The 22,460-nt window shown below is 48.6% G+C and overlaps 13 protein-coding genes across 13 annotated transcripts; 8 read left to right on the top strand and 5 right to left on the bottom strand.

Annotated features, from left to right (window-relative positions):
* Window positions 1-223: 223 nt before the first annotated feature.
* Window positions 224-2,036, bottom strand: FVEG_04421 (hypothetical protein; the record flags this gene model as incomplete). The annotated part of the gene is made up of 8 exons (XM_018892205.1): window positions 224-540; window positions 592-703; window positions 754-841; window positions 889-998; window positions 1,044-1,198; window positions 1,248-1,602; window positions 1,651-1,739; window positions 1,787-2,036. The coding sequence occupies 8 exons, from the start codon at window positions 2,034-2,036 to the stop codon at window positions 224-226; spliced, it is 1,476 nt and encodes a 491-aa protein (XP_018748860.1).
* A 525-nt stretch (window positions 2,037-2,561) lies between these two features.
* Window positions 2,562-4,660, top strand: FVEG_04420 (hypothetical protein; the record flags this gene model as incomplete). Its single annotated transcript, XM_018892204.1, has 6 exons — window positions 2,562-2,618; window positions 2,671-3,041; window positions 3,089-3,279; window positions 3,329-3,614; window positions 3,658-4,186; window positions 4,232-4,660. The coding sequence occupies 6 exons, from the start codon at window positions 2,562-2,564 to the stop codon at window positions 4,658-4,660; spliced, it is 1,863 nt and encodes a 620-aa protein (XP_018748859.1).
* Window positions 4,661-4,960: 300 nt separating this feature from the next.
* Window positions 4,961-5,629, top strand: FVEG_04419 (glutathione S-transferase; the record flags this gene model as incomplete). Its single annotated transcript, XM_018892203.1, has 1 exon — window positions 4,961-5,629. The coding sequence occupies one exon, from the start codon at window positions 4,961-4,963 to the stop codon at window positions 5,627-5,629; it is 669 nt and encodes a 222-aa protein (XP_018748858.1).
* Window positions 5,630-6,015: 386 nt separating this feature from the next.
* On the top strand, window positions 6,016-6,826 carry FVEG_04418 (hypothetical protein; the record flags this gene model as incomplete). The annotated part of the gene is made up of 2 exons (XM_018892202.1): window positions 6,016-6,444; window positions 6,494-6,826. The coding sequence occupies 2 exons, from the start codon at window positions 6,016-6,018 to the stop codon at window positions 6,824-6,826; spliced, it is 762 nt and encodes a 253-aa protein (XP_018748857.1).
* A 214-nt stretch (window positions 6,827-7,040) lies between these two features.
* Window positions 7,041-8,698, bottom strand: FVEG_04417 (3-hydroxyphenylacetate 6-hydroxylase; the record flags this gene model as incomplete). The annotated part of the gene is made up of 3 exons (XM_018892201.1): window positions 7,041-7,354; window positions 7,405-8,281; window positions 8,330-8,698. 3 exons carry the CDS (start codon window positions 8,696-8,698, stop codon window positions 7,041-7,043), a joined length of 1,560 nt encoding a protein of 519 aa, XP_018748856.1.
* Window positions 8,699-8,991: 293 nt separating this feature from the next.
* FVEG_04416 (hypothetical protein) lies at window positions 8,992-11,336 on the top strand (the record flags this gene model as incomplete). The annotated part of the gene is made up of 5 exons (XM_018892200.1): window positions 8,992-9,107; window positions 9,159-9,287; window positions 9,331-10,024; window positions 10,071-10,322; window positions 10,368-11,336. 5 exons carry the CDS (start codon window positions 8,992-8,994, stop codon window positions 11,334-11,336), a joined length of 2,160 nt encoding a protein of 719 aa, XP_018748855.1.
* Window positions 11,288-11,784, bottom strand: FVEG_04415 (hypothetical protein). Its single transcript, XM_018892199.1, has 2 exons — window positions 11,619-11,784; window positions 11,288-11,567 (listed from the first exon to the last, which is right to left on the bottom strand). Exons 1-2 carry the CDS (start codon window positions 11,721-11,723, stop codon window positions 11,352-11,354), a joined length of 321 nt encoding a protein of 106 aa, XP_018748854.1. The 5' UTR covers window positions 11,724-11,784; the 3' UTR covers window positions 11,288-11,351.
* Window positions 11,785-12,161: 377 nt separating this feature from the next.
* Window positions 12,162-13,558, bottom strand: FVEG_04414 (fumarylacetoacetase; the record flags this gene model as incomplete). Its single annotated transcript, XM_018892198.1, has 2 exons — window positions 12,162-12,566; window positions 12,616-13,558. The coding sequence occupies 2 exons, from the start codon at window positions 13,556-13,558 to the stop codon at window positions 12,220-12,222; spliced, it is 1,290 nt and encodes a 429-aa protein (XP_018748853.1). The 3' UTR covers window positions 12,162-12,219.
* Window positions 13,559-13,894: 336 nt separating this feature from the next.
* FVEG_04413 (homogentisate 1,2-dioxygenase) lies at window positions 13,895-15,420 on the top strand (the record flags this gene model as incomplete). The annotated part of the gene is made up of 4 exons (XM_018892197.1): window positions 13,895-13,962; window positions 14,007-14,759; window positions 14,819-14,823; window positions 14,861-15,420. The coding sequence occupies 4 exons, from the start codon at window positions 13,895-13,897 to the stop codon at window positions 15,367-15,369; spliced, it is 1,335 nt and encodes a 444-aa protein (XP_018748852.1). The 3' UTR covers window positions 15,370-15,420.
* A 376-nt stretch (window positions 15,421-15,796) lies between these two features.
* Window positions 15,797-16,912, top strand: FVEG_04412 (hypothetical protein; the record flags this gene model as incomplete). The annotated part of the gene is made up of 4 exons (XM_018892196.1): window positions 15,797-15,928; window positions 16,046-16,121; window positions 16,182-16,429; window positions 16,496-16,912. The coding sequence occupies 4 exons, from the start codon at window positions 15,797-15,799 to the stop codon at window positions 16,910-16,912; spliced, it is 873 nt and encodes a 290-aa protein (XP_018748851.1).
* A 569-nt stretch (window positions 16,913-17,481) lies between these two features.
* FVEG_04411 (hypothetical protein) lies at window positions 17,482-18,739 on the top strand (the record flags this gene model as incomplete). Its single annotated transcript, XM_018892195.1, has 5 exons — window positions 17,482-17,549; window positions 17,652-17,800; window positions 17,857-18,046; window positions 18,085-18,441; window positions 18,541-18,739. 5 exons carry the CDS (start codon window positions 17,482-17,484, stop codon window positions 18,737-18,739), a joined length of 963 nt encoding a protein of 320 aa, XP_018748850.1.
* An 818-nt stretch (window positions 18,740-19,557) lies between these two features.
* FVEG_15477 (hypothetical protein) lies at window positions 19,558-20,035 on the bottom strand (the record flags this gene model as incomplete). The annotated part of the gene is made up of 2 exons (XM_018904603.1): window positions 19,558-19,610; window positions 19,681-20,035. 2 exons carry the CDS (start codon window positions 20,033-20,035, stop codon window positions 19,558-19,560), a joined length of 408 nt encoding a protein of 135 aa, XP_018748849.1.
* A 679-nt stretch (window positions 20,036-20,714) lies between these two features.
* FVEG_04410 (hypothetical protein) lies at window positions 20,715-22,371 on the top strand (the record flags this gene model as incomplete). Its single annotated transcript, XM_018892194.1, has 1 exon — window positions 20,715-22,371. One exon carries the CDS (start codon window positions 20,715-20,717, stop codon window positions 22,311-22,313), a length of 1,599 nt encoding a protein of 532 aa, XP_018748848.1. The 3' UTR covers window positions 22,314-22,371.
* Between the last annotated feature and the right edge of the window lie 89 nt (window positions 22,372-22,460).

Genomic DNA, 22,460 nt, shown 5'->3' with positions numbered 1-22,460 from the left:
CCTCTTCCACCGTAATCGAAGGACAATCGATCTTTTGAAAAGACATGTCATTCACCAGCGGACACTATGGCTCTTTGTCTTGAAGGTAGCGCGCATTCACATTGAAATCAAGCAAGTGCAGTATCATTTCAGTTAAACGGAATCTTCAAGCAACTTCACCAATCAGGTCAAAGGTCAGGCTCAACTAACCCTCTTTATTATAAGTAACTCTGAGACCTGATATCTAAAAGATGCCCAAGAAGCTACGCTTTCCCTTCTTCTTCTCAGGAGGATAAACCACAATCCTATCCAGATCCGCACCCTTAACATCCTTCCCATTATTCAAACCCCCAACAGTAATAGTGTTCTTCCCCTTCTTAAGCGGCAGCAACAAAGGCGCTGACAGAATAATTCCCTTATGAGTATCCTTCTGCCACAGAGTATGCACCTTTTCCTTATCGCCGTTCACAACAACACTGCTGATTCGTCGGACTGCCCATGTTCCGTTGATGCGATCTGGTTGACCCATTGGCTGGTCTCCAAAGCCCATGTCATCGATATCTAGATGATTGTTAGCATGTGAAAGGGGCAGAGTTAGGGAGGGGAGGTTACTTTGGTGGTAGAAGGATACCCATTGGTCAGCGCCTTGTCCTTCGACTGTGAATGTGGCGGTGCTGTCGTTGCCGTAGATGCCAGTCGCGATGACATGGTCCGTTCCAAAGGTCTAATCACCGTCATTAATAACAATTAACGAAATCGACAGGATTAACTTACAGCTTCTTGGAGGTGAGCGTTCCCAGCAAACTTGGCGTTCTTGGAAGGGTATGTCTTTCCCTTGACAGGCTTCCATTCACCAGTTTTGCTACAAAGTCAGCACCATCTCAACAACCAACCGCAGGATAGACTTACACATTCAAATCGTAAACATCATGCCAAACGACCTTGAGACTTTTGTTCTCCTCATCGATCTCAATAGGAAGCCAGACATTGCGACTCTCCCAAATCGACGGCAGATCCCACTTCAAAATGTCAGCTTTGACTTGTAACAGATCAGTGCATCATACCTGATCAGCCATGTAAAGATACGTCGTCTTCTTAGTCCCCTTGATCCTCCACGAGAACCCACTCTGCGTACTAAACGTCCTCGTATAAGCCGGCGCAACAAAGAAAGGCTGCGACCAAGGACCCTCAAGTTTATCAGCCCTCATAGCCACAACATCTACACCAATTAGCCTCACCCTTCCTCACTCTCACCCGAAGTCACTCACTATTAGGTCGATAACCAGTCTTATGACTCATAAAAGTCCAGTAGCTCTTCTCCGTCTGAATAATAGTCGGCGCCTCGAAATCGTATTTATTAAACCGAAACGTGACCTTTTCCACATCCGTGAGGTTCTTGTTAAACTCGCTGACATAGACATCGCGGCCTTCGACTTTGTCGCCGTTGGAGTAGAGAGCGTAGGACTTTCCGGTCTTGTAGTCGGTGAAGGCGCCAAAGTCTTGGGACCAGTTTCCGAGGGGGGATACGGCGTGTTGGAATTTGTAGGGGCCAGCGATGTTGTCGGACGTTGCGAGGCCTTGAAGGAGAAGGCTGTAGTTGCGATCGTCGGCGTGCCACCACATCTAAGATAGTCAGCTTGGTAGTTTGAGAGGGAGGGGAGGGGAGCGTACGTGATATTTTCCTGTTTCTTCGCTGTAGAGAACCTTGGGGCGTTGGATGATACTCTCTGGCGACACAAACTCATGACCCTCCTCAGGCTCTGTAACACGTCAGTAACAATCTCCAGTGTCAATTGGGGAGACAAACTCAGTGCTAGACCGTGAGACTCCCATGTAGCGAGGTCATCAGAGCTGTAGACCGAAATCCCGCCGCCCTCTTCTTGCTCTTCAGTCTTATGTTCACCAAACCAATAAAACTTGCCGCTCTCCCTATCAACGCAAAGACCGCCTGCATGAGCGTTGAACAAGTTTCCGTCAGTATCGTACCATCGTGCACCGGGGACAATCCACTTTGCACTCGCCAACGCAGCGAATGCGAGGACAGAGAAGAGCGTCATTTTGGCAATCAATTGACTTGTGCAACCAATTGAAAAGCTGTGTAGCCAATTGAGAAGCTCTGTAACCTCGCAGAAATGCTTTCATTTTATAGCTATCTCGGTACATCTCCGCCCGACGGCGCAAAAGTCCCCCAACGGCGTCATATCTCGTCTGAGCATCACGGCCGTTTATGCTTGTTTGTTTTGCGGGGGAGCCCCCCAATTCGCACGTCGATCCCCCGCTGGGGCGGTAGACGCTTCAATCATAGGGACTCTTGGCCCCCGGGGTAATTGGCAACCCACCAATCGGCCTGCTAACGAGAAATGCCTAAATTACGAGAGGAATTGAATCGGGTGAGCTTTGTCCGTTGCATTGGATCTGGGGTATCGCAATGGGGGACGAGGTATTGGCTGGCCGGTCAGTATGCTGTTGGTGAGATTAGTGCTGCAATTCAGTGATGCACTCGGGTTATTGTTTTCCCTTGGCGATGATATCGGATGCTGACATGCATCGGGAAACCAACCTTACAATATCCATACGCCATCATGGCTAATGCGCCGGGACGTCCGAGTAAAGCTTGTGATGTCTGTAAAAAGCAAAAGGTCAGAGAAAAGTAATTAAAACGGGTAGAGTCTTATTAACTCTGCGGTCTAGATACGCTGCTCGGGAGAACGACCCAGCTGTAAGCGATGCGTCAGGTTGAAGAACACCTGCAAATACGACACCAACAGCCAGTTTAAGAGACGTGTGACAAAAACAACATCGAAAACTGGACGCTCTTATGGTATCCAGTCGAGGGATTTAGTCCCGGCTGTGCTGTCAGGTAATATCAACGCCGAGTCTGTATCAAACCATGCTTTCTTCCAGGGTATCGCCCCATCTTTGGTCAATACCCTGGTTGAACTATACTTTGACAATGTCTATCAATCGACTCTTCTCTTACACAAGGCCACATTTCTGCAATCACTTACCGAGCAGGCCGTCAAACCTCATATTCTTCTTAGCATCTGCGCCTGGGGCGCCAAGTAAGCCTCCATTCTCAATTCCCTACTGAACATAGCTGACGACCAAGTTTCTACCGTGATGATTCGGGGAAAGCTGCTCTGAAAGACCAAGGCCTCATGACGAAGTGGGCCAAAGACGCTGGGGCGCTGGTCTTCCAAGAGGCAGAAGAGCTCAGCGATGATAATCTCGTAACCTTCTGCAATCTATCGCTGTTCTGGCATAGTCAAGGTTCTTGGAGGATAAGTTATCTTCACAAGGGTATGCCCAATCCCAATGCTCTAGATCTTTTCATCACTAACTCTGCTAGGTAATGCCTGTCAACTCCTCCATATAAACGGGACAGGTCCAAAGAACACTTCTTCGCTGGAAGCTGAACTGCGAAGACGGCGTTTCTGGACATGTTATTTGTTTCACTGTTTCAGCTGCGAGAAGCTCTTTCGCTTTGAAGCGATTGCTGATATTGAGAATCTACCGCTGCCTTGGTCTGAAGAAGACTTTGCAGCTGGGACCTCACGCCCAGTAGTTTCAACGACGGCGAATGGAGTTTGCTCGGGAAGTATTTTTGCAGAGCTCATACGAGGTCTTAATCTCTGGTAAGTTGAGTCTCACCTGCCGACAATTGTACTGACTTGGAAGGTCCTCTGTCGTGTCTGTTGTTAGATCGGAGGGTGTTCTTGATTCGCGGCTCCAAGAAATCTTTAGGGTTGAGAACAATATCTCATCGTGGTGGAACAAGGTTCCTGTGGCCTTTAAGCTCGATGCATCTACTATCTCGATCATACCGCGGAAGGATTTACCCAAGATCATTCTCACTAACCTGACCTATCACCAGTCCCTCTGCGCACTTCACTCTTCCATCGTTCCGCTCTTCTGCTGGTCGAAAGGTGACAGGACTTACTCATCAGCCAGACAACTATCCGCCCAAGTTGCCTTCGATCATGCTGGTGCGATCTCCAGTCTTATCTCCGCGATATTAACTACCGATTATCCGCTCAGTTCGATGCCGATATTTGTCGCATATGCAGCTTACTCGAGCTGTGCTATTCAGATCCCTTTTCTCTGGTGTTCCGAGATATCAGTTAGAGAGCGAGCTCAATCCAATATCGACGCCAACGTCAAGATCATACAGGGTATGTCGAGTTACTGGAAACTAGCTTCATTACTGGTAAGTGTTATCATTATGATGTCGCTGAGACTAACGCAAGGACAGCAACTCTACGTGCGCTGCCTTTATGACGCTCATAAACGCAACTCGCCAGTAATTTCTGGCGAACCAAAGTATATGGATATTTCGGCACTCGTTGACTTCGACGTGGATGCAACACTTGCGAAATCGTCGATTTTACAATTTGCTGGGATGTTGCGATCTGATGAGGATGGATATGTCAAAGCTGGAAATGAGACCTCAGATCCCACCGTCCCCAAAAATAGCGACGCGTCGTCTGATCGTCAAACTCCAGATCGCACGGCGAATACGAGCGACCCGAACACGATACTCCCGCGAACTCCGACCCAATTTTGCTCAGGGCCCAGCGAATGGCCAGCCTTGGACATATTCAACTCCCTCATCGATGCTGATATGGCTGGTCTTTTCTCCATCGACGACAATTTCGATTTATCGTTCTTAGATGCAGATTAAAACTCCTGGGACTTTGGCGTCGATCTGGAAATACCCTAGAGCTTCTACTTATCATATGACAAATCTTTTTAGCGCAGACGATATCGTGCTAGCGGTGACATTCTCCGAGTCGGTAAATTCCATGATTGGTCAATCAAGTCTCGAACTAGACACTGGGACCGGGAAATGCCTCGGCACGGAAAACACAAACTCCATAATGACGATTGACATGGACATGAAGCAGTATAAGAACTCTGACCAGGTCAATCTCATAACCTCAACCCTACAATTCTCAATCACATCAACTCACAACTCATCAAAATGCCTCTCACAGTTCATCACCTCCAAGTCTCCCAGTCAGAGCGCATCCCCTGGCTTTGCGAAGAACTCGGCATCCAGTATGAACTCAAGCAGTACAAACGCTCTCCCCTCCTCGCACCCGCCGACTTCAAGGCTCTTCACCCCATGGGCGCCGCCCCCGTCATAACAGACGGCGCAACAACCCTCGCCGAGAGCTGCGCATGCATGGAATACATCAGCCACAAATACGCCAACGGCGCTCTCTTCCTGCCCCCAAGTCACCCAGCGTACGCTGATTTCCTGTACTGGTGGCACTACGTCGACGGAACCCTCCAAACTGCCCTAGGTCGAATCATGCTCATTCGTTCTGCCAAGTTGAGCGATGATAATCCTGTTGTGCAGTTTGGTAAAGTCAAATCGAGACAGGCGCTCAAGTTGTTGGATGAGCGGGTTAAGAATAATGAGTGGCTCGCGGGCGAGGAGTTTACGGCTGCTGATATCATGGTTGTGTTTCCGCTCACGACGATGAGATACTTTTCGCCGTATGGGCTGGAGGAGTATCCTAATGTTTTGAAGTATCTTGGACGAATTGCGGGGAGGGAGGGGTTTAAGAAGACGATGGAAAAGATTGATAACAGTATGGAGTTGTCAATGGGTGCGAGCCCGCCTCAGAGTCCTTTCAAGCTATGATTTGGGGAAATGGTATGGGTTATAGAGCGGAACGGGATTATGTAAAGGTCTAGACTTTTCTTCTCAGTTAAATATCAGCCCTACTCTCACATTTGGAGCTGACATGCATTATGAGTGATAGCTCAGTCTCTCATTGGCTGACTTGCCGCCCATACCCTGGGCGATATCGCTGACAGGATTCACATTGTCAGCACTGTCAGCCAAATCACCTGAAGGAGTTAATCTAAGATGTAAATAAAACACCTCTTCCTATATTTGGAAGAGACTAAGATTAATAGAGAAGCAGGTAGCACCTGGTAGTAATAGTGCTGACGTTAACGCTCAATTATAAATATTTGCGTTGATCCTCGTTACTGGGCGTTTCAAGGATCTCATTGCATCACGTCATGCCTACAAACTCAGAACGACCAGTCATCGCTATTGTACAAGGTGCATGGCATCGTGCAAGCCATTACCAAGGCCTTGTGCAGTCACTTACCGATAAAGGCTTCACAGTCCTGCAGCCAGATAACGTCACAGCTGGCAAGGATGAAGATATCAAAGGAAAGACTCATCTAGACGATGTTGAGGCCATTCGAAAGTCTCTTCAGCCCGCCCTTGATGAAGGCAAGCGGATAGTGCTGGTCTGCCATAGCTACGGAGGCATTCCTGGTTCCGCTGCCGTCGAAGGCCTACAGGTTCACGAGCGAGAGGTGAAGGGAATGCCTGGTGGCATTTCGCACATCGTCTATATCGCCGCGTTTGCTCTTCCTGCAAAGGGTCTTTCTCTTTTATCCGCCGCTGGAGGCCAGCATGGTCCTTTTCTCGACAGAACAGTAAGCCACACATAATACCATGTCCAAAATACTGCTAACATGTTTCCAGGACGATATCTGCTACCTAAACGACAAAGCGCAAAACGCCTTCTACAACGACTGCAGCCCTGAAGTAGCTAAGCAGGCAATTAGCGAATGTGTCAATCATAGCACTGAATCCCTCGAAACGCCAGCCGACTTTGTCGCTACTGATATCACTGTGCCTAAGACGTATGTTGTCTGCGAGATTGATAACACGGTCCCTGTGCAGGGACAGTTGGCTATGGCAGGTGTCATGGGAGATGGGGTTAATGTGGAGAAGATAGAGGCTGGGCATTGTCCGTTTCTGAATGAGAAGACTCTGCCTAAGGTTGTGGAGATTATTGAGAAGGCTGCGTATTGAACAAGGCTTGAAGCAGGAGGGAAAGGATCAGAGGGATCCAGAGACAGGAGATGGCATAAGAACACAGAAAGGCATATGGGTTAACTTTTGTTATTTATTTCTAGCCAACAAAGTAACAGAAGGGTTCAATAGCCCAGGAGGATCCATATCACCATGCAATAGTAAGAAAAACAAGACCGACATGTCCTCTTCACCCACCAACCTCGCATCCCACTCAGTTCTCAACCGCCAAAGCCTTCTGCAGAGCCTCAGGGTTTCTAGGCTTGAAGATAGCCTTGTAACGACGGGGTAGAGCGACAAGACTTGTAGGATCCAAGCTACCAGTGATGGGATGACAATCAACCTCATCAGACTTCTCAATCTTGAGACTGTTCAGCAGTCTCATGTACACAAGATACAGTTCTCGGTTGGCGAGGAGAGAACCAGCGCACATGCGGTAACCAACGCCGTATGTGAAGAGCGGAGCATCGGGCTGTTCGAACCAGCGCTCAGGGCGGAAGACCTCGGGATCAGACCAGACTTGATCATCTAAAAACCGTTAGTGGCAATCCTTATGACAAATGTGAGTAGAGACTTACCCATATTGCAGGCCCAAGCATTCAAGAAAACAACAGTTCCCTTGGGAATAGTAACGCCCTCATAAACAATATCCCTAATCGAAGCTCTCGGCAGCGCCAATCTCAACACAGTGTAGTATCTCAACGACTCCTTCACAAGCGCAACGATATACTCGCACTTCTGGTCATCCTGCTCATCGCACATGGGCTGCTTCTCACTGTAGAACTTCCTAATCTCCGAGACAGCCTTTTCCTGAATCTCAGGGTGTTGGCTCAAGTACGCGACAAACCACGCAACCTGCGTAGTAACAGTGTCCAAACCCCCAGACAACATAGTGAGACTAATAGACGTGAGTTCGTCCTTATTCAACTTGGCCTCCTTATCCATTATGACATTAGCTTGGATACAGGGCTTATAAGTCCCGTTTGCGATACGTTCATCAAGACCGTTGTTCAGGTCAGTGAGGTACTTATCCCGACGGTTTCGCATCTCTTTCGCCTTGGCAGAGTGCATGTTGAAAGGGTTTAAACGGAGAAGAGGGATGTAATCTTGGAGATTGCCGGTGGTGGAGCGGAAACGACTGATTTCTTCCTCGACGTGGGTGATTTCAGAGAAGAGATCGTCTTTTTGGCTCTTGAGACGAATGCCCCAATTGAGAGTGAGTGCGAGGGATAGAGAAAGGCGTTGGATCATGGGCATTGGGTCGACGGGGATGTTGCCGCCTTTGCCATACTCGTAAAGCTCACGGACAAAGTCGCGCGTTTCGATATCGAGATGGTCGACGTATGTAGCGACTGATGGACGGTTGAGAGCTGAGGCAGCGCCTTTGCGACGACGCTTGAGGGAGTCGCTGTAGGGTGAAGTGCCGATTGTAGTACCAGCAGTGTCAGAAAGGACCTAAACCGTCAGCACGTCCTCCAAATCACCGACACTCAGAAAACTCACCTTGTGAAATGTATAAAACTCAGGCCTCGAACTCAAAGCCTGCGCATTCGCCCCAAAAATACTCCTCGCAGCCGCCGCAGAATTGACCACAACGATAGGAATGTTCCCCAATTGAATCTGATAAACAGGACCATACTTTTTCGCCCAAGCGCGGTATTTCTCGGCGGCGTTGATGTGAATGTCCCAGATATTGCCGATTAGCGGTAGACCAGAGGGGCCCTTTAAGTTGCTGATCCTCGCATTGTGACGAATGAGTTCGTTGATGAGGATGTAGATCAGCGGGCCAATCAAGAGTGTGACGAGGAGGGACTGGCCCTTGTTCTCGTGGACTTGGTTGTTCAGCGACACAAGAAGATTGGCGATCGTCATGATGAACTCTGTAAAGAATCTGATTGCTGAGAGTGAGATTTTTGGAGTATGGACTTTGGTCAGCTCTATATACCATCTCGAACTCAACGGCTCCCCTCCATTAACACCAAAATCCGCCAAGAGTAACCCCACACTCCAGAATCTCACTAAGTTAGTCTGTCAACCCCGCAATCCTCGTCTTCCGACTCGGAAACATCGGAAGAATTTCCGAGAAACCCTCTTTAATCAGTGATTTCCAATCCAAGACCCCTCAGTCGATTCTTATCCTCTCGGAAATTCGTTTACTGTTCGTCATGGCTGAAGAGCACCCGGTACTAAAGCCGAAAAAGCGGAACTCGGCCGATGCTGAGAGCGTTGGTGATACACCTGCTCCACGGAGTAAGAGGGGCAAATACACCTCTGTTGCTTGGTGAGTGAGAGATCCATGGTGATGTGAGTGATGGAGTGTTGACTGTGGTAGTGATGATTGTAAGAAAAAGAAACTCAAGTGTATTCCCTCGGAGGATAACGCGTGCGAGAGATGTATCGCCGGTGGATTAACGTGTACTTTCGTGACGAGTACACAAGCTACCAAAGAGAAACCCGATGAGTAAGCATTCTACTGTATCAAAGATTAAACTGACAAGTTGCAGTAGTCAGAATATTCAAGCTCTGAATCATCAATTATCAGAGCTTCGTCAACAAATGTCAGATCTCGTCGGCGTCGTCCGCGAGCTCAAAGACCAGAACCAAAACAACCACCAAACTCTTCCCCACGATGCCTCAACCGTATCATCCCACAACATAGTAACCCACTCCCCCGCCAGCACGCACCGCGGCGAAATGCCCAAACAGCCTCAATTTGTCGGTCCAACACGCTCCGCATTCGGAATCCTCGTAAGCGAACGCTCCCTCAATAGAATGGGCGTCCCGAAATTCGACTCCATGCCGCCCAGCGGTGCACAATCGCCCATCGAACCAGCCCTCGACAGCATTAACGACCTAAGTTTCTGGCACTGCTGCACGGCGAGTGATATCACGAAATATCTTGTTAATTTCCAGGAGGAGGTTGAGTCGGTGTATCCGTTTATTGATATTGCGGAGTATATCGCGCAGAGCAAGGAGATATTGCAGGCTATTCGTGGGGGCGGGGGGTTTGAGGATGAGGGGAGGGTTAGTGGGAAGGATATTGATATTGCGAAAGTGGCGATATCGACGGGGATTCTGCTTGAGGAGCCGAGTAAGCTTGAGTTGGCGACGGCGATTGTGGATTCGGTGCAGACGAATGTGTCGAGTATTCTGAGTCCGCAGGTTGATTTGAAGGAGGTCCAACTTTTGGCGATGCTGGTAAGTCCGTCCTAGTATTATTGGGTGAGGGTACTAACGATAGTAGAGTATATACTACTTCCACGCTGGTGAAGAGCTATTAGCATGGCGTTCTATCGGCATAGCAGCGCGTCAAGCTCTGGAGATGGGACTTCATCGGAAACGGAGTCTTTTGGACAACTTCAAAGACACTGATTCTCGACGTCTAGCTACGCGTGTGTTTTGGTGCGTGTACGTGCTTGATCGACGGTGGAGTTTTGGAACGAGTTTATCGTTTGCCCTGGTCGACAAGGACGTTGATCCAGAACTACCAAAACCTGTAAGTCCACTCACCAAGCATATCGATTTAAGCTGATTAGTGTAGGATGAGGAGTATTTATATCTTCAGTGCATGGTGGGGTATGGCCAGCTATGCTCTAAAATCTGGGAAGCCATTCCGCCGTTCGGCTCAGCTTCTCAAACCATCCCGGATGATACAGCTGCTATTCTCGACTTGAAAACTCAAGATTGGCTGGACTCTATTCCACCGCATCTGCGACTTCGTCATCCTCGTCTTGGTCTTGCACCACGAGCTCAACCTCGCCTACCCCATCGTTTACGGGCGTTATTATACCTTCGTGGCAATTACGCTCGCATCCTGATTTATCGGCATCATCTGATGAGCACGGCTAGCATAGCTGCTAACCCGCAGAATGCATGGTTGGTCGTCGATATAGCGCAGGATACGATCCAAGTTCTGGTTCATCTGCATGCTACGACGGATATCTACAAGCGACAGCAGAATGTCTTTAATTACTTTCTACTCAGTGCTTTGGCGGTTATTTTCCTAGCTGTGTGTCACGCCCCAGAGATCTTCTCCGTGCCGTGCAAGCGCACATTCTCAGATGGCGTTGAACTAGTGCGAGGATTATCACGGCACAATATTGTGAGCAAAAGACTTTGGAAGAGCATTCGCGGTATGATTCCCCGAATGAACACTTTCGGCTTTCCTCAAAACGGTGAAGATGGCGAGCCTCGAAAAGACGACGAAAACGGGGTTACAGCTGAGCAAAGTGTTCCGCAAGTCGACGCCAACGCTGAAGAGCACGCCCCCATGGCAATGCCCGACAACGAGGCTTTTTCCTTCGGCGACATGATGTTCGGCGACGCAGACGTCGCAAACTCCGTCCCTGACATGTTCCAAATGAGCGAATCCCTGCTCAACCTCTTCAACGCATTCGGCGAGGGTCAGCAATTCTTACATCCCGTTCCCAGCACATTCAGCGAAGGAGAGTACGCTATGGCAGCAGAGCAAGGAAAGGATATATCAATGAGATTCCAAGGGTTAATATAACACTGCTACTCTAATTTATACAATCTCATTCTCAAAGTAAATCATCGCCACACCCTCGTTAACGCTCTTCGCGAAAGTCCTTAGTTCAAGATGTGCAGCGCATTGGGTGTCGTAGTAGTTAAAGTCCTCCTGCGAAGCGAATGTTGAGATGGCTACGATTGTGAAGCCTTGCGAGCGCTGGTCTGCCTTGGCTTTTCCAGCTTGGACTGAGACGATGTATGGTTTTCCGTCCTGTTGATGTTAGAGGAGAAAGGGACAGGGTTGAGGAGGGGAGGGAAGTACCTTTGTGGCTTTTTGGGGCATTTGTTTGTACAGATCGATGAGGTGTTGTTGATCCTCTGGTTTGGGGATCTTGAAGAGGGTGACGCGGGTGATTTTGCCGGACATGATGAATGTGATGAGGGTCGGTGGAGTAAGAAGGAAGTACGGATATAGAGACGTAGGAATGTAATTGGAGGTTTGAGGGTTTATATGAACCGGATGCCTCGGAATTTAAGTAGAGAATTCCGGGACTATGCTAGGCTCCACTGTTGTGCAGGAATACGATGCGAAAAAGTATATCGGCACTTGGTTCGGATAGTGTCCTATGGGTATAGCTTTTCAGAAAATTATCAAGACATGAGAAGATGGATCGCGGTTACCTCAAATTCCGACATGTTGTGTTCCGAGACATGATGCTCATAAGATTTGTATCCGTGATGTATCTAGGGCTTAATTCGAAGGAGTTCAAACGGGTTTCGTGATATTGACAATCTACTAACAAAGTAAGGTCATGGTAAAGGTTCTGAAAGACTTTCATACATCACGTCTTCCAGCCAATAAGATGATGCCTAAACAACAATTGCATATCTATAGTCTAAACAAACTAATCAAAATCCCTTCTCTAGTCCCGAGGAACAGCAGCAATAATCGTACCCTCACACTCCCCAAACCCAACAAGCCCATCATCAGCAGTACCAGACCAACCCGTAATAGTAATACTATCACCATCCTGGATGAACTTCCTCTCCTCGCCTCCCTCCAACTTGACAAACTGCTTCCCGCCCATCGTCTGCTCAAGAAGACTTCCCTGCGTTCCCGGCTCAAGACCAGAAATCGTTCCTGAACCGAGTAAATCTCCTGTGCGCAGGTTACATCCTGACACGGAGTGGTGGGCGATCATCTGGGGCCAGGACCAGAGAAGGTTTTGGGATGAGACTTGAGTGATTTTCGTCTTGTTACCCTTGGCAGCTGTGTCTTGTTAGTATCATTATTTTAACTGAGCTTGGTGGTGACTTACTGGTGATAGAAACCTCAAGATTGATATCAAGAATTGAGTCCTCCCTCTTCTCATCAAGATACTTCTTCGGCGGCACCTCATTCTCCAAACCCTTGCCCCTAAAGCCCTCCAACGCATCCGCCAAAACAACCCAAGGACTAATCGTCGTCCCGAAATTCTTCGCATTAAACGGTCCCAGCGGAACATACTCCCACTGCTGAATATCCCTCGCACTCCAATCATTCATAAGAATATATCCGAAAATATACTCCTCCGCGTTATTCACATCAACAGGAGCCCCGAGCTTATTCCCCTTGCTGATAAACATACCGAGCTCCAACTCAATATCAAGACGAGCACAGGGCTGGAACACAGGCTCTTTGGCTTGAGGGTTAGGAAGGACTTGGCCCCAGGGACGGTGGAGGGGTGTTCCTGATACCACGACGGAACTGGCGCGTCCGTGGTATGCAACGGGGAGATGGTTGTAGTTAGGCTGTAGAGCGTTTGCAGCGCCGCGGAACAGTGTACCCACGGTGTGAGCGTGGTTACGACCAGCGAAGAAATCAGTATAGTCGCCGATACTAAGCGGCAAGTGAGATTGAACATCTCCAATTGGGATGAGAGCTTGTTTTCGCAGGGATTCATTATCCTTCAGAATCTCAGGATATGGCGTTTCTTGGCGGAAGATATCCTGGAGATAAGCCCGTGTAGCTCTGTGCACGGGTCTTCCAAGAGCAGCAAAGTCGTTGAGAGTAGTTTGAGAAAAGACCTTGAGTTGATCGGCGGGAAAGTCTGCTAGTTTTGAGAAACCGTTGTTTTGAGCAAAAGCTGATAGATCAAGAACATGTTGGCCAATTGCAATCGCGGGACGGTGCGTTGGTTCAGCGGATGTTGAGATGATGCCGAAGGGAATGTTTGCCAGTGAGAAGTGGCTCTTTGAGGGGATAGGTAGCCAAGAAGCCATTCTGAATGAAGATGTTGAGAAGGATACGACAATTTGACAACGAAATATCCTCAGTGGCAATACCGGCCTTTTAAATCCTCTAAGAATAAAGGACGCTCTATTTGAGATCATTATATCGCGCTGTAGAGTTGTATTAATGTCGTGATGCTTAATAAGTGTATCGCGGGGTCGTTTCGGAAATTTCCATGTTTTCCGAGATGAGTCGGATGGGTCGGGATGTATCAACCACTCGGAAACTCGGGCTTGAACCGAAGAACACGGTTAAATAGAGCTGATTGATAAAGATTTGTTATCTACTCTTTTGAGCATGACATATGTGATTTGAGTATTCTGAAAATGCCTGTTACAAAGTTTTCCACGCCTGAGAAGTACGAGTACCTCAATGGCTTTGATTCATTCCACGAGTAAGTCCCGCTTTACATTGATGTGAAAGTTACTAATGGAGTAGATCTGAGTCTATCAAGGGAGCTCTTCCAATAGGCGCCAATTCACCTCAAAAGCCACCTTATGGGTTGTACGCTGAGAAACTTTCCGGTACAGCATTTACAGCTCCCCGGCATGAGAACCGCCAAACATGGCTGTACCGCATTCTCCCGTCAGCCTCACACTCAACATACAAACGCTTCAGTGATCCCTCATCCCCAATCCTCAAAGCAAAACTGAACTATGAGCCCCAGCAACTCCGCTGGGATCCTTTCGACATTGATGAAAAGGTTGATTGGGTTCGTGGTCTAAAGCTTGTATCCGGCGCAGGCGATCCCACGGTTAAATCCGGTCTAGGAATTTATGTCTTCGCCGCGGGTCGGGACATGGACGCCAACACAGCGATGTATTCATCTGACGGCGAGATGCTCATCGTTGCGCAACATGGCGTTTTGGATATCCAGACTGAATTGGGACGGCTGCTCGTGAGACCAAATGAAATTGCTATTATTCCTCGGGGAGTGAGGTATAGAGTTACGCTGCCTGAGGGACCGGTGAGAGGGTATATCCTTGAGTTGTATCAGGGACACTTTCAACTACCGGAGCTGGGACCTATTGGATCGAATTGTCTGGCGAATCCGAGGGACTTTCAGATTCCTGTTGCGGATTTTGATGAGGATACGAAGAGTACTTGGGCGATTTTGAATAAGTTCAACAATGAGCTTTTTGTTGCTGAGCAGGGACACACGCCTTTTGATGTGGTGGCATGGCATGGAAAGTGAGTACCCCTACCATGATCTGCTGTACGAAGCTAACCATGATAGATGTGAGTTACAGATATAGTCTATACATGGTGAGGGTATCTGCTGACAGTCACAGTCTACCCATATAAATACGACCTAGGCCGCTTCTCCGTCATCGGCAGCACATCCTTCGATCACCCCGACCCCTCAATCTTCACCGTCCTAACCGGCCCCTCCGACCATCCCGGCACCGCCATCGCCGACTTTGTAATCTTCCCCCCGCGGTGGCTCGTGCAAGAAGATACATTCCGCCCACCCTGGTACCACCGAAACACCATGTCCGAGTTCATGGGTCTCATCTGCGGACAATACGATGCCAAGACCGGCGGTGGATTTCAACCTGCGGGAGCTAGTCTGCACAATATCATGTCAGCTCATGGGCCGGATGCTGATTCTTTTGAGAGGGCGAGTAATGCGGAGTTGAAGCCGGTTAAGGTTGGGGAGGGGAGCATGGCGTTTATGTTTGAGAGTAGTTTGATGTTGGGGATTACAGATTGGGGGCTGGAGACTTGTAAGAAGGTGCAGCCGGATTATAATAAGCATAGTTGGGAGGAGCTCAAGGTGCACTTCAAGAGGCCATCTTAGATGCGGCGTTCATTTTTATGGCCTCTGAGAACACAGCTTACAGATTGAGTCAAATATAAATAATAAGAATAAATGTAGTTTTCTTTAAAGCGATGTATGGTATTACATTGAGCTCTTATTAGATAGTGGCGTGCCGCCCCTGATCTCACTGCTACATGCAGATTCCAAGTTCTGAGCTAGCATGCTGATATCTTGTGGAGATAGACGACATCCACTGGGGATGTATATCCTCCACTACCTATTCAAGCAAACGCCGGCACCGTCGGTAGATTCTTTTCCCGTCCATATTCTTGTTATTGGTCATTCGGCCAATCCTAATACCGACATGCGCAGGATCAAGCTATATACATAAGTTTTGAGTCATAGACCTGTCGCACATTTAGATCTCAGTCGATGACTTTCAGCGAATTTTATTACACAGCGCAAAATGGAGAAATCGAGACCCTTTATCCTCTTCTTCGGCCCAACAAGGCATGCAATGTCAGCATACGAAGAGCTGCAGGATGCCGCCATAGTCCAAGTGGTCACCAGTACTAATAGGCAAGAATTCTTTGAGGATGTTCAGTACAAGTACAAGGATATTCAGACGATCTAAAGGACATCGGCAAGTGGTGCTGTTAGTCCCCCAGTTTGACGAAATTCTGTTCGTTCAGATACATGTTTTGACACGCTTCAGATCGCCGGGAACTTTGACGCCGAATTCATTGAGCATCTTCCATCAAGCTGCAAGTTTATCTGCCACAATGGAGCAGGTGAGTGTTCCCAATTCAATTCTAAGTTAGCCAGCATAATACTTAATGCTACTTCGTCAGGCTATGATCAGATCGATGTCAAGGCTTGCGCCGATCGAGGAATAACGCTCACCTACGCCCCAGAGCCAGTCACCAACGCCACAGCTGACCTAGCTCTCTGGCTACTACTCGAATCACTGCGACAACTAAACCCATATCTCAACTCGCTGCGCCGCGGAAACTTCAAGAAGGGCGCGCCCTTTGGCCGGGATCCTGAAGGCAAAATCCTGGGTATCCTGGGCATGGACCGTATACGCCGCGCCCTCAAAGTACGATGTGATCCATTTGGTATCACCACACAATACCATAACCGCTAAGAACTGCCGTCTGGCAAGGCAGCCGGTGCGAGATACGTATCTTTTGAAAAGCTGGTTTCCGAGAGTGATACAATCAGCATTCACGTTCCACTGAACGCTGGAACAGAGCATCTCATTGGTGCCAAAGAAATCGGCAAGATGAAAGATGGTGTCGTTATTGTGAACACGGCGCGAGGTGCTGTCATTGATGAAAATGCACTGGCGGAGGCACTGGATTCAGGCAAAATTGGCTCTGTTGGTCTGGATGTTTATGAGCACGAACCTATGATCAATGAACGCCTCCTGAAGAACGAGAGGGCGCTTCTTGTACCGCATTTGGGGACACATACTGTGGAGACTTTGAGGAAGAGGGAGATGATTGCCATGGAGAATGCGCGACGGGCTGTTTTGGAGGAGTATCTTCGTACAACTGTGCCAGCGCATGCTGGGATATAATCTAACCTCTCTTGATCCTATAGTAAGTGTGGCAGAAATGTATTAGTCTATTAAATAGAGAAACCTCTATGTCTCATTCTCTATCTCGTTTTCCTTGTGTATACTAGGTCACTGGATGTAATTAAGTACCGTGAGATGGTCAACCTGCACCGAGAGTCCACCAGCTGCTTCATGATACGAGTCGCCTCGATATGCCCGTGTTAGTTGGGACATGTTACTGCAGGCAATGTTCGAATCCATTACGATGTAAATTGGACGGAGCTTCCCCGCTTGGGTGCCATGCTATCCATCTGCACGTTAGGGGGAGACAACGCTAGGTCATCACATTCACATCCACTAATGTCGGGTGATAGATTAAACGAACAAAAGGCTAAACCCACTCGGTACAAAGCTTTGCCGTCTTTGTGTTGCAACCGGGCAAATATCGCCTCGTATCATCGCGAAGGATCGGCTACAAAGCCGTGCTGTTGTTTCCACGGTCAGGTGAGGTCATGCACATAAGCTATTTGATCAGCAACTTGATCATCACAACCACCTCAGCCCAGACCAATTAATAACAACCATCTACCATGACAGAGATTGCTCTTCTCGGTGCTGCTGGTCAGATCGAGCCCCTCTCAGCCTCCTCTATAAAGCTGTAAGCATACTCGTACATCATTATACACGATTCAAAGCTGACGGTGAGATAGAGCAATCTCTTTGCTCAAATTACACTTTACAATATTACTCATATACCTAGCATAGCCACTGATCTTAACCACACCGATACCAAAGTGACTGTTCCAGGCTTTCTACCTGCTGAGGGTGGTTTGGCCAAAGCACTCAGCGGCACGGATTTTGTCGTCGTCATCGCTGGAATCGCCAGGAAACCTGGAACGACGCGAGATGGTGAGCAGCTCCTTACAACTTATCTCGCTGGAGCGTGGAATTAATCAACATCCTAGACTTGTTCAACGTGAGAACTCCAGTCTCTGTTGCCGCCTCATCAGTCTTCTCACGAAATGCTTTAGACCAATGCTTCCATTATCAGATACATCTTCGCCAAAGTTGCAAAGACCTGCCCCAAGGCACAGTCCCCGTCATTGGCAGTCACAGCGGTGCTATGATTCTTCCTCTCTACAGCCAGGCCCAACCGTTGATAAGCACGGCAGGTAGCTCACATACTTTCCCAGATACAAATCTACCGACGGCGGTGCGACATACAGCCCCCTTGCTAGGGTCGAGGATCAGGTCAACGGCTTGGGCAACTGGCACCAGCCCATTCTCTACACCTTGGCCCAGGACTTTGGCGGATATAGCGAGGGCACAATCCTGCTCGCTGGTGTCTCTGCTCCTCGCAATCTCACCGAGGCCTACATTGTTCTCTATGCAAGTGAGAATGAGGGCAAGGACTGGGAGTTTGTTAGTCGTATTGTTTATGGCCCTGGACCCGAGACTGTCGCCAAGGGTGATAAAGCAATTTGGGAATTTTTTCTTATGATGTACGATCACCAGCTTATTTGCTACTGCTCTACACAAGTCGACCCCAAGTGCAACTAGAGGCTCTCACACAAGACCACGAAGGATCTACGCAACTGGAGTGCAGAGGTAGGCGGTGCTGCGCTTCCTAACACTGACAAACGTCCTAGCATGGCGATCGTCGCCTACAGCCCAGTCTCAAAGAAATACTTCATGACGTTTGAGTACTGTGGCGGGCCCCTTATCGGTGGCTGCCCAATTTACTACAAAGTATCCAAAGACCCTCTCGCCTTTGGATCTGCTGCCGCGCAGCCTATCATCCCTAACGACGGACAACTGAACCCCAACGACAATCTGCGAGTGATTTAGACTCCTGAGCCTGGAATGGATGGTGAGGGAGTCTTTATCGCTAATGGCGGGAGCCGGGAGGAGGTTTTTGTTGATACAGATGCCCTTGACCCTAATGGTTGTAAGCCAGTCAATGCTGGGCAGTGGGCGACATATTCGCGCGATCTTCGAACTATTCAGACTCCTGATGACAACCCTTCCAAAGGACAGCCCAAGCTACTTATTACAAATGGTGGAAACATGGGTTGCGATGGAAACTGTTATAATTCTATTGCCGACGGACTTGTGAATGTTCCCAGTTATCCCCAGAACTGAAGAATTAATTCACATTGGTCTTCCGACTAGACTTGATAGTATGAGAGGCGTGATTGACAGACAGTGTTCCTAAACTTCCTTTTGATTTGACTTGAAAGGTTATCCTTCCCAGCTGTTCCCACGGAACTTATGCCGCGATTCTAGCTAGATATAGCCCTTAATTGACATATTAAGACTCTTTTTCATGTTACTGTGTGTATGTATATAGCCATAAACTCTTTAAATGAGTCGTGTTCTAGAAGCTCCGCTGCTGTGATCCGTTCCTCGTGCTGGTAGACAAGACCCCTTCGTAGTATCGCCACTACCAACTCCAACTCCCTTGAGCCAACATCAGGCCGAAGGGTGTACATGATATTGGCAGTGTTCAAGTCTTTTTACCAGGTAGCTACCTTATTCTTGACTGGAGTGTGCGATTTTACCTGAATGGACTATGCCAGCCTCGTGCAGTGCTTTCAAAGCTTTGAGCAATTGTACCGCAAACACCATTCTTGAAACAAGAGGCTTTTTTCTCGGTGAATGGTTTCTTAAGTTTGGTCCTTGTAGCGGAAGGACAAAGACACGATGTTGGCCTTGAGGGCTGGGGAGTAGAAACGTTTGATGATAGACCAGCAAATATGTCAAATCTTTCGCTGTTCCAATTATCTCACTCTGCATCCCGTAGTCAGAGTTGTCTGAATCCCCCAGCATCAGTATCTTGAGTGCAACATCCTTATTTTCAACCATGTCATAAGCCATCCAAATGGTCGAAAATGCTCCATGACCAAGCTTATGAACAACACGATATCGCTCGACAATAACCTCACCAATGGAAATTGGGTAACAGAAACCTTTAGGGTAGAGGTTGATATATTCGCACGCAAACTCGACGTCGGGCTCTTCATCAGAATCGACGAAATTGCCCCAATCTTCTGCATCTGGTTGTTCGAAAATGCTTTCTTCTGTCAGTAGTGCTGGTTGTGTTGAGCCATTTGGTGGAGAATCAGTAGTCGGGACCCGATTCATGATTGCGTCTGGTGGTTTGTCCCCCCTCGAGGAGCAAGAAAACACTGGACCCTGATATGGGGTATTGGAATAAACCTAGTTCAGAGTCCCCTAAGCTTAGGTTATTTACCTGAGTATTTCTATCACTGGGTAACGTTGTGAGTCCTCTTCTCTCCCCTAGGTCCCGTATCCAGATAAAATCCGAGAGAAGGTGAGGTGGAGATATCCGGGCTTCGGGGCCGAAACGGCGATGTGACCTAACATTCGGAAACTTCAACACCATAGCCTCAATCAAATAGCATCTACGGAGTAAGATGTCACCAAAGTAACTGTTTCCCCGCAACGTATCCCGCGGACCCCATACGGCGTTTCCCACCACCTCGATTTACTTTCATCTAAATTCTCATCCCCAAGTTCGGCGAAGTCAACTGTCAAGCCCCCCCCGGACATCCCTAGCCACTAACCTAAACCCTTTCCAGCAGGTCGACACGCTCAGACTCATGCTTTTAGCAGGTCGACCCATTGAGAAGTTCGACGCGCCGAACCCTCTAGTGCAGAACTGCTGCCACTTTCATCATAGTCTCGATCCCCCTCATGTTGATAAGGCCCTGTAATTCCATTCCATTACGATTCATCTTTCATAACATTTCTTGCGATATCATCCTTCTTATCATCATTCTTATCATCTGTGGGCGTAATCATGTCTTCAACAATTCTCACCAACGGTCGCTTCATCGGCGATGATGACTCGTACCGAGAGTGCATGATCATCGAGGGATCTAAAATCGCTTACATCGGATCTGCAGAGGACAAAATAGTCCAAGACGCAAAGTCACAGGGCGCAGAAATTCTGGACCTCGATAACCGCGTTGTTCTCCCTGGGTTCATCGACAGCCATGTCCATCTTCTATTCTTCGGTCTTTCACAGCAGAAACTCGATCTCGGAGGCTGTAAGTCCCTACAAGAAATTCGACAACGGATAACAGACTTTGCTGCTGCCAATCCTGACCTACCCAAGATTCTTTGCAGAGGATGGCTTCAGTCTGCCACAGATGGAATTGCTCTTGCGAGTATGATTGATGATATTGACCCACGACCTATTTTCATCGATTCAAACGATCTTCATTCAGCGTGGTGCAACACTGCTGCTTTGAAAGAACTCCCAATTGATGAGATCAAGTCAAAGTGCCCTGAACATATCACATGCGACGAGGACGGCAAACCAACTGGACTCTTGGCAGAACTGGCTGTCACAGCATTTATCTGGCCCTTTCTGATCCAATCACTCTCAATGGAGGATAAGCTTGAAGCCCTGGAACGAGCTGTCGAAGCTTATTCTGCAGAGGGATACACTGGCGTTATCGACATGGCGATGGATCAAGTAGCTTGGGAAGCTTTGCAGACCTTACGAGAGAGGAAGGGCATCAATCTTCACATCGCAGCTCATTGGTTCCTTGCATACGAAGCAGATGAGAAGGTCCTCGATGAGCAGATCCAAAAAGCCATCGACATGCACAGCAAATTCCATCCTTCGAAATCGCCAGAATTCTGCATCGTCGGCGTCAAGCTCATAAGCGATGGTACAGTCGACGGCTGCACAGCCGCATTGTCATATCCATACGGCGAATCAACTGATCTGGTGGAACCTCTATGGCCCGGCGAGGCAATGAACCGCGTTCTATCACAGATCACAAAGGCCGGCATGCAATGTGCCATCCACGCCATCGGCGACGTAGCAGTCTCCCAAGCCATCTCCGCCATCGCAAGCACCAACAATCCCACCGCGCGCCACCGCATTGAACATCTAGAAATGGCCACCCCCGAAGACGCCCTCCGTCTCGGCAGTCTCGGCATCACCGCCTCCGTGCAGCCCGTTCACAGCGACCCCGCCATTCTAGAAGGCTACGAAAAGCTCGTCAAACCCTCCGCGTGGAAACACTGCTTCCCATATAAAGAATGTCTCGACGGACACGCAAACGTCGCGATTGGTACAGACGCACCTACGGCGCGACACCTGCCGTTCCCGAATCTGTATAATGCTACGACGAGAAAGTCGGCGCTGGAGCCGGAGAGGGAGACAGTTACCAACGGGGATAGTGCGTTGACGTTGGAACAGGCTATGAGGGGGGCGACGTATGGGGCTGCGTATTCGAGATTTGCGGAGGGGTGGACGGGGAGATTGGAGAAGGGGTTGAGGGCGGATTTTATGATACTGCCGCGGGTTGTGGAAGTAGATGATTTGTTGGAGATGAAGGTTGATGAGACGTGGTTTGGGGGTCATAGGGTTTATAAGAAGTAGTTTAAGTAGATGTAGAATAGATGTTCAACACTGAACCTGCGATATTATAATGAGGAACATGATGAAAATATCTCGAGATGGGCTCTTATCTCAGCCTCAACCCTATGTCTATGCAATGACGATGCCCTCTCGGGCCGACCAACCAGC

The sequence above is a fragment of the Fusarium verticillioides genome, chromosome 4, assembly GCF_000149555.1.
Source record: "Fusarium verticillioides 7600 chromosome 4, whole genome shotgun sequence".
Taxonomy (NCBI): domain Eukaryota; kingdom Fungi; phylum Ascomycota; class Sordariomycetes; order Hypocreales; family Nectriaceae; genus Fusarium; species Fusarium verticillioides.
Note: the sequence above shows the minus strand (reverse complement) of the source record. Positions and strands in the feature narration are given on the sequence as shown.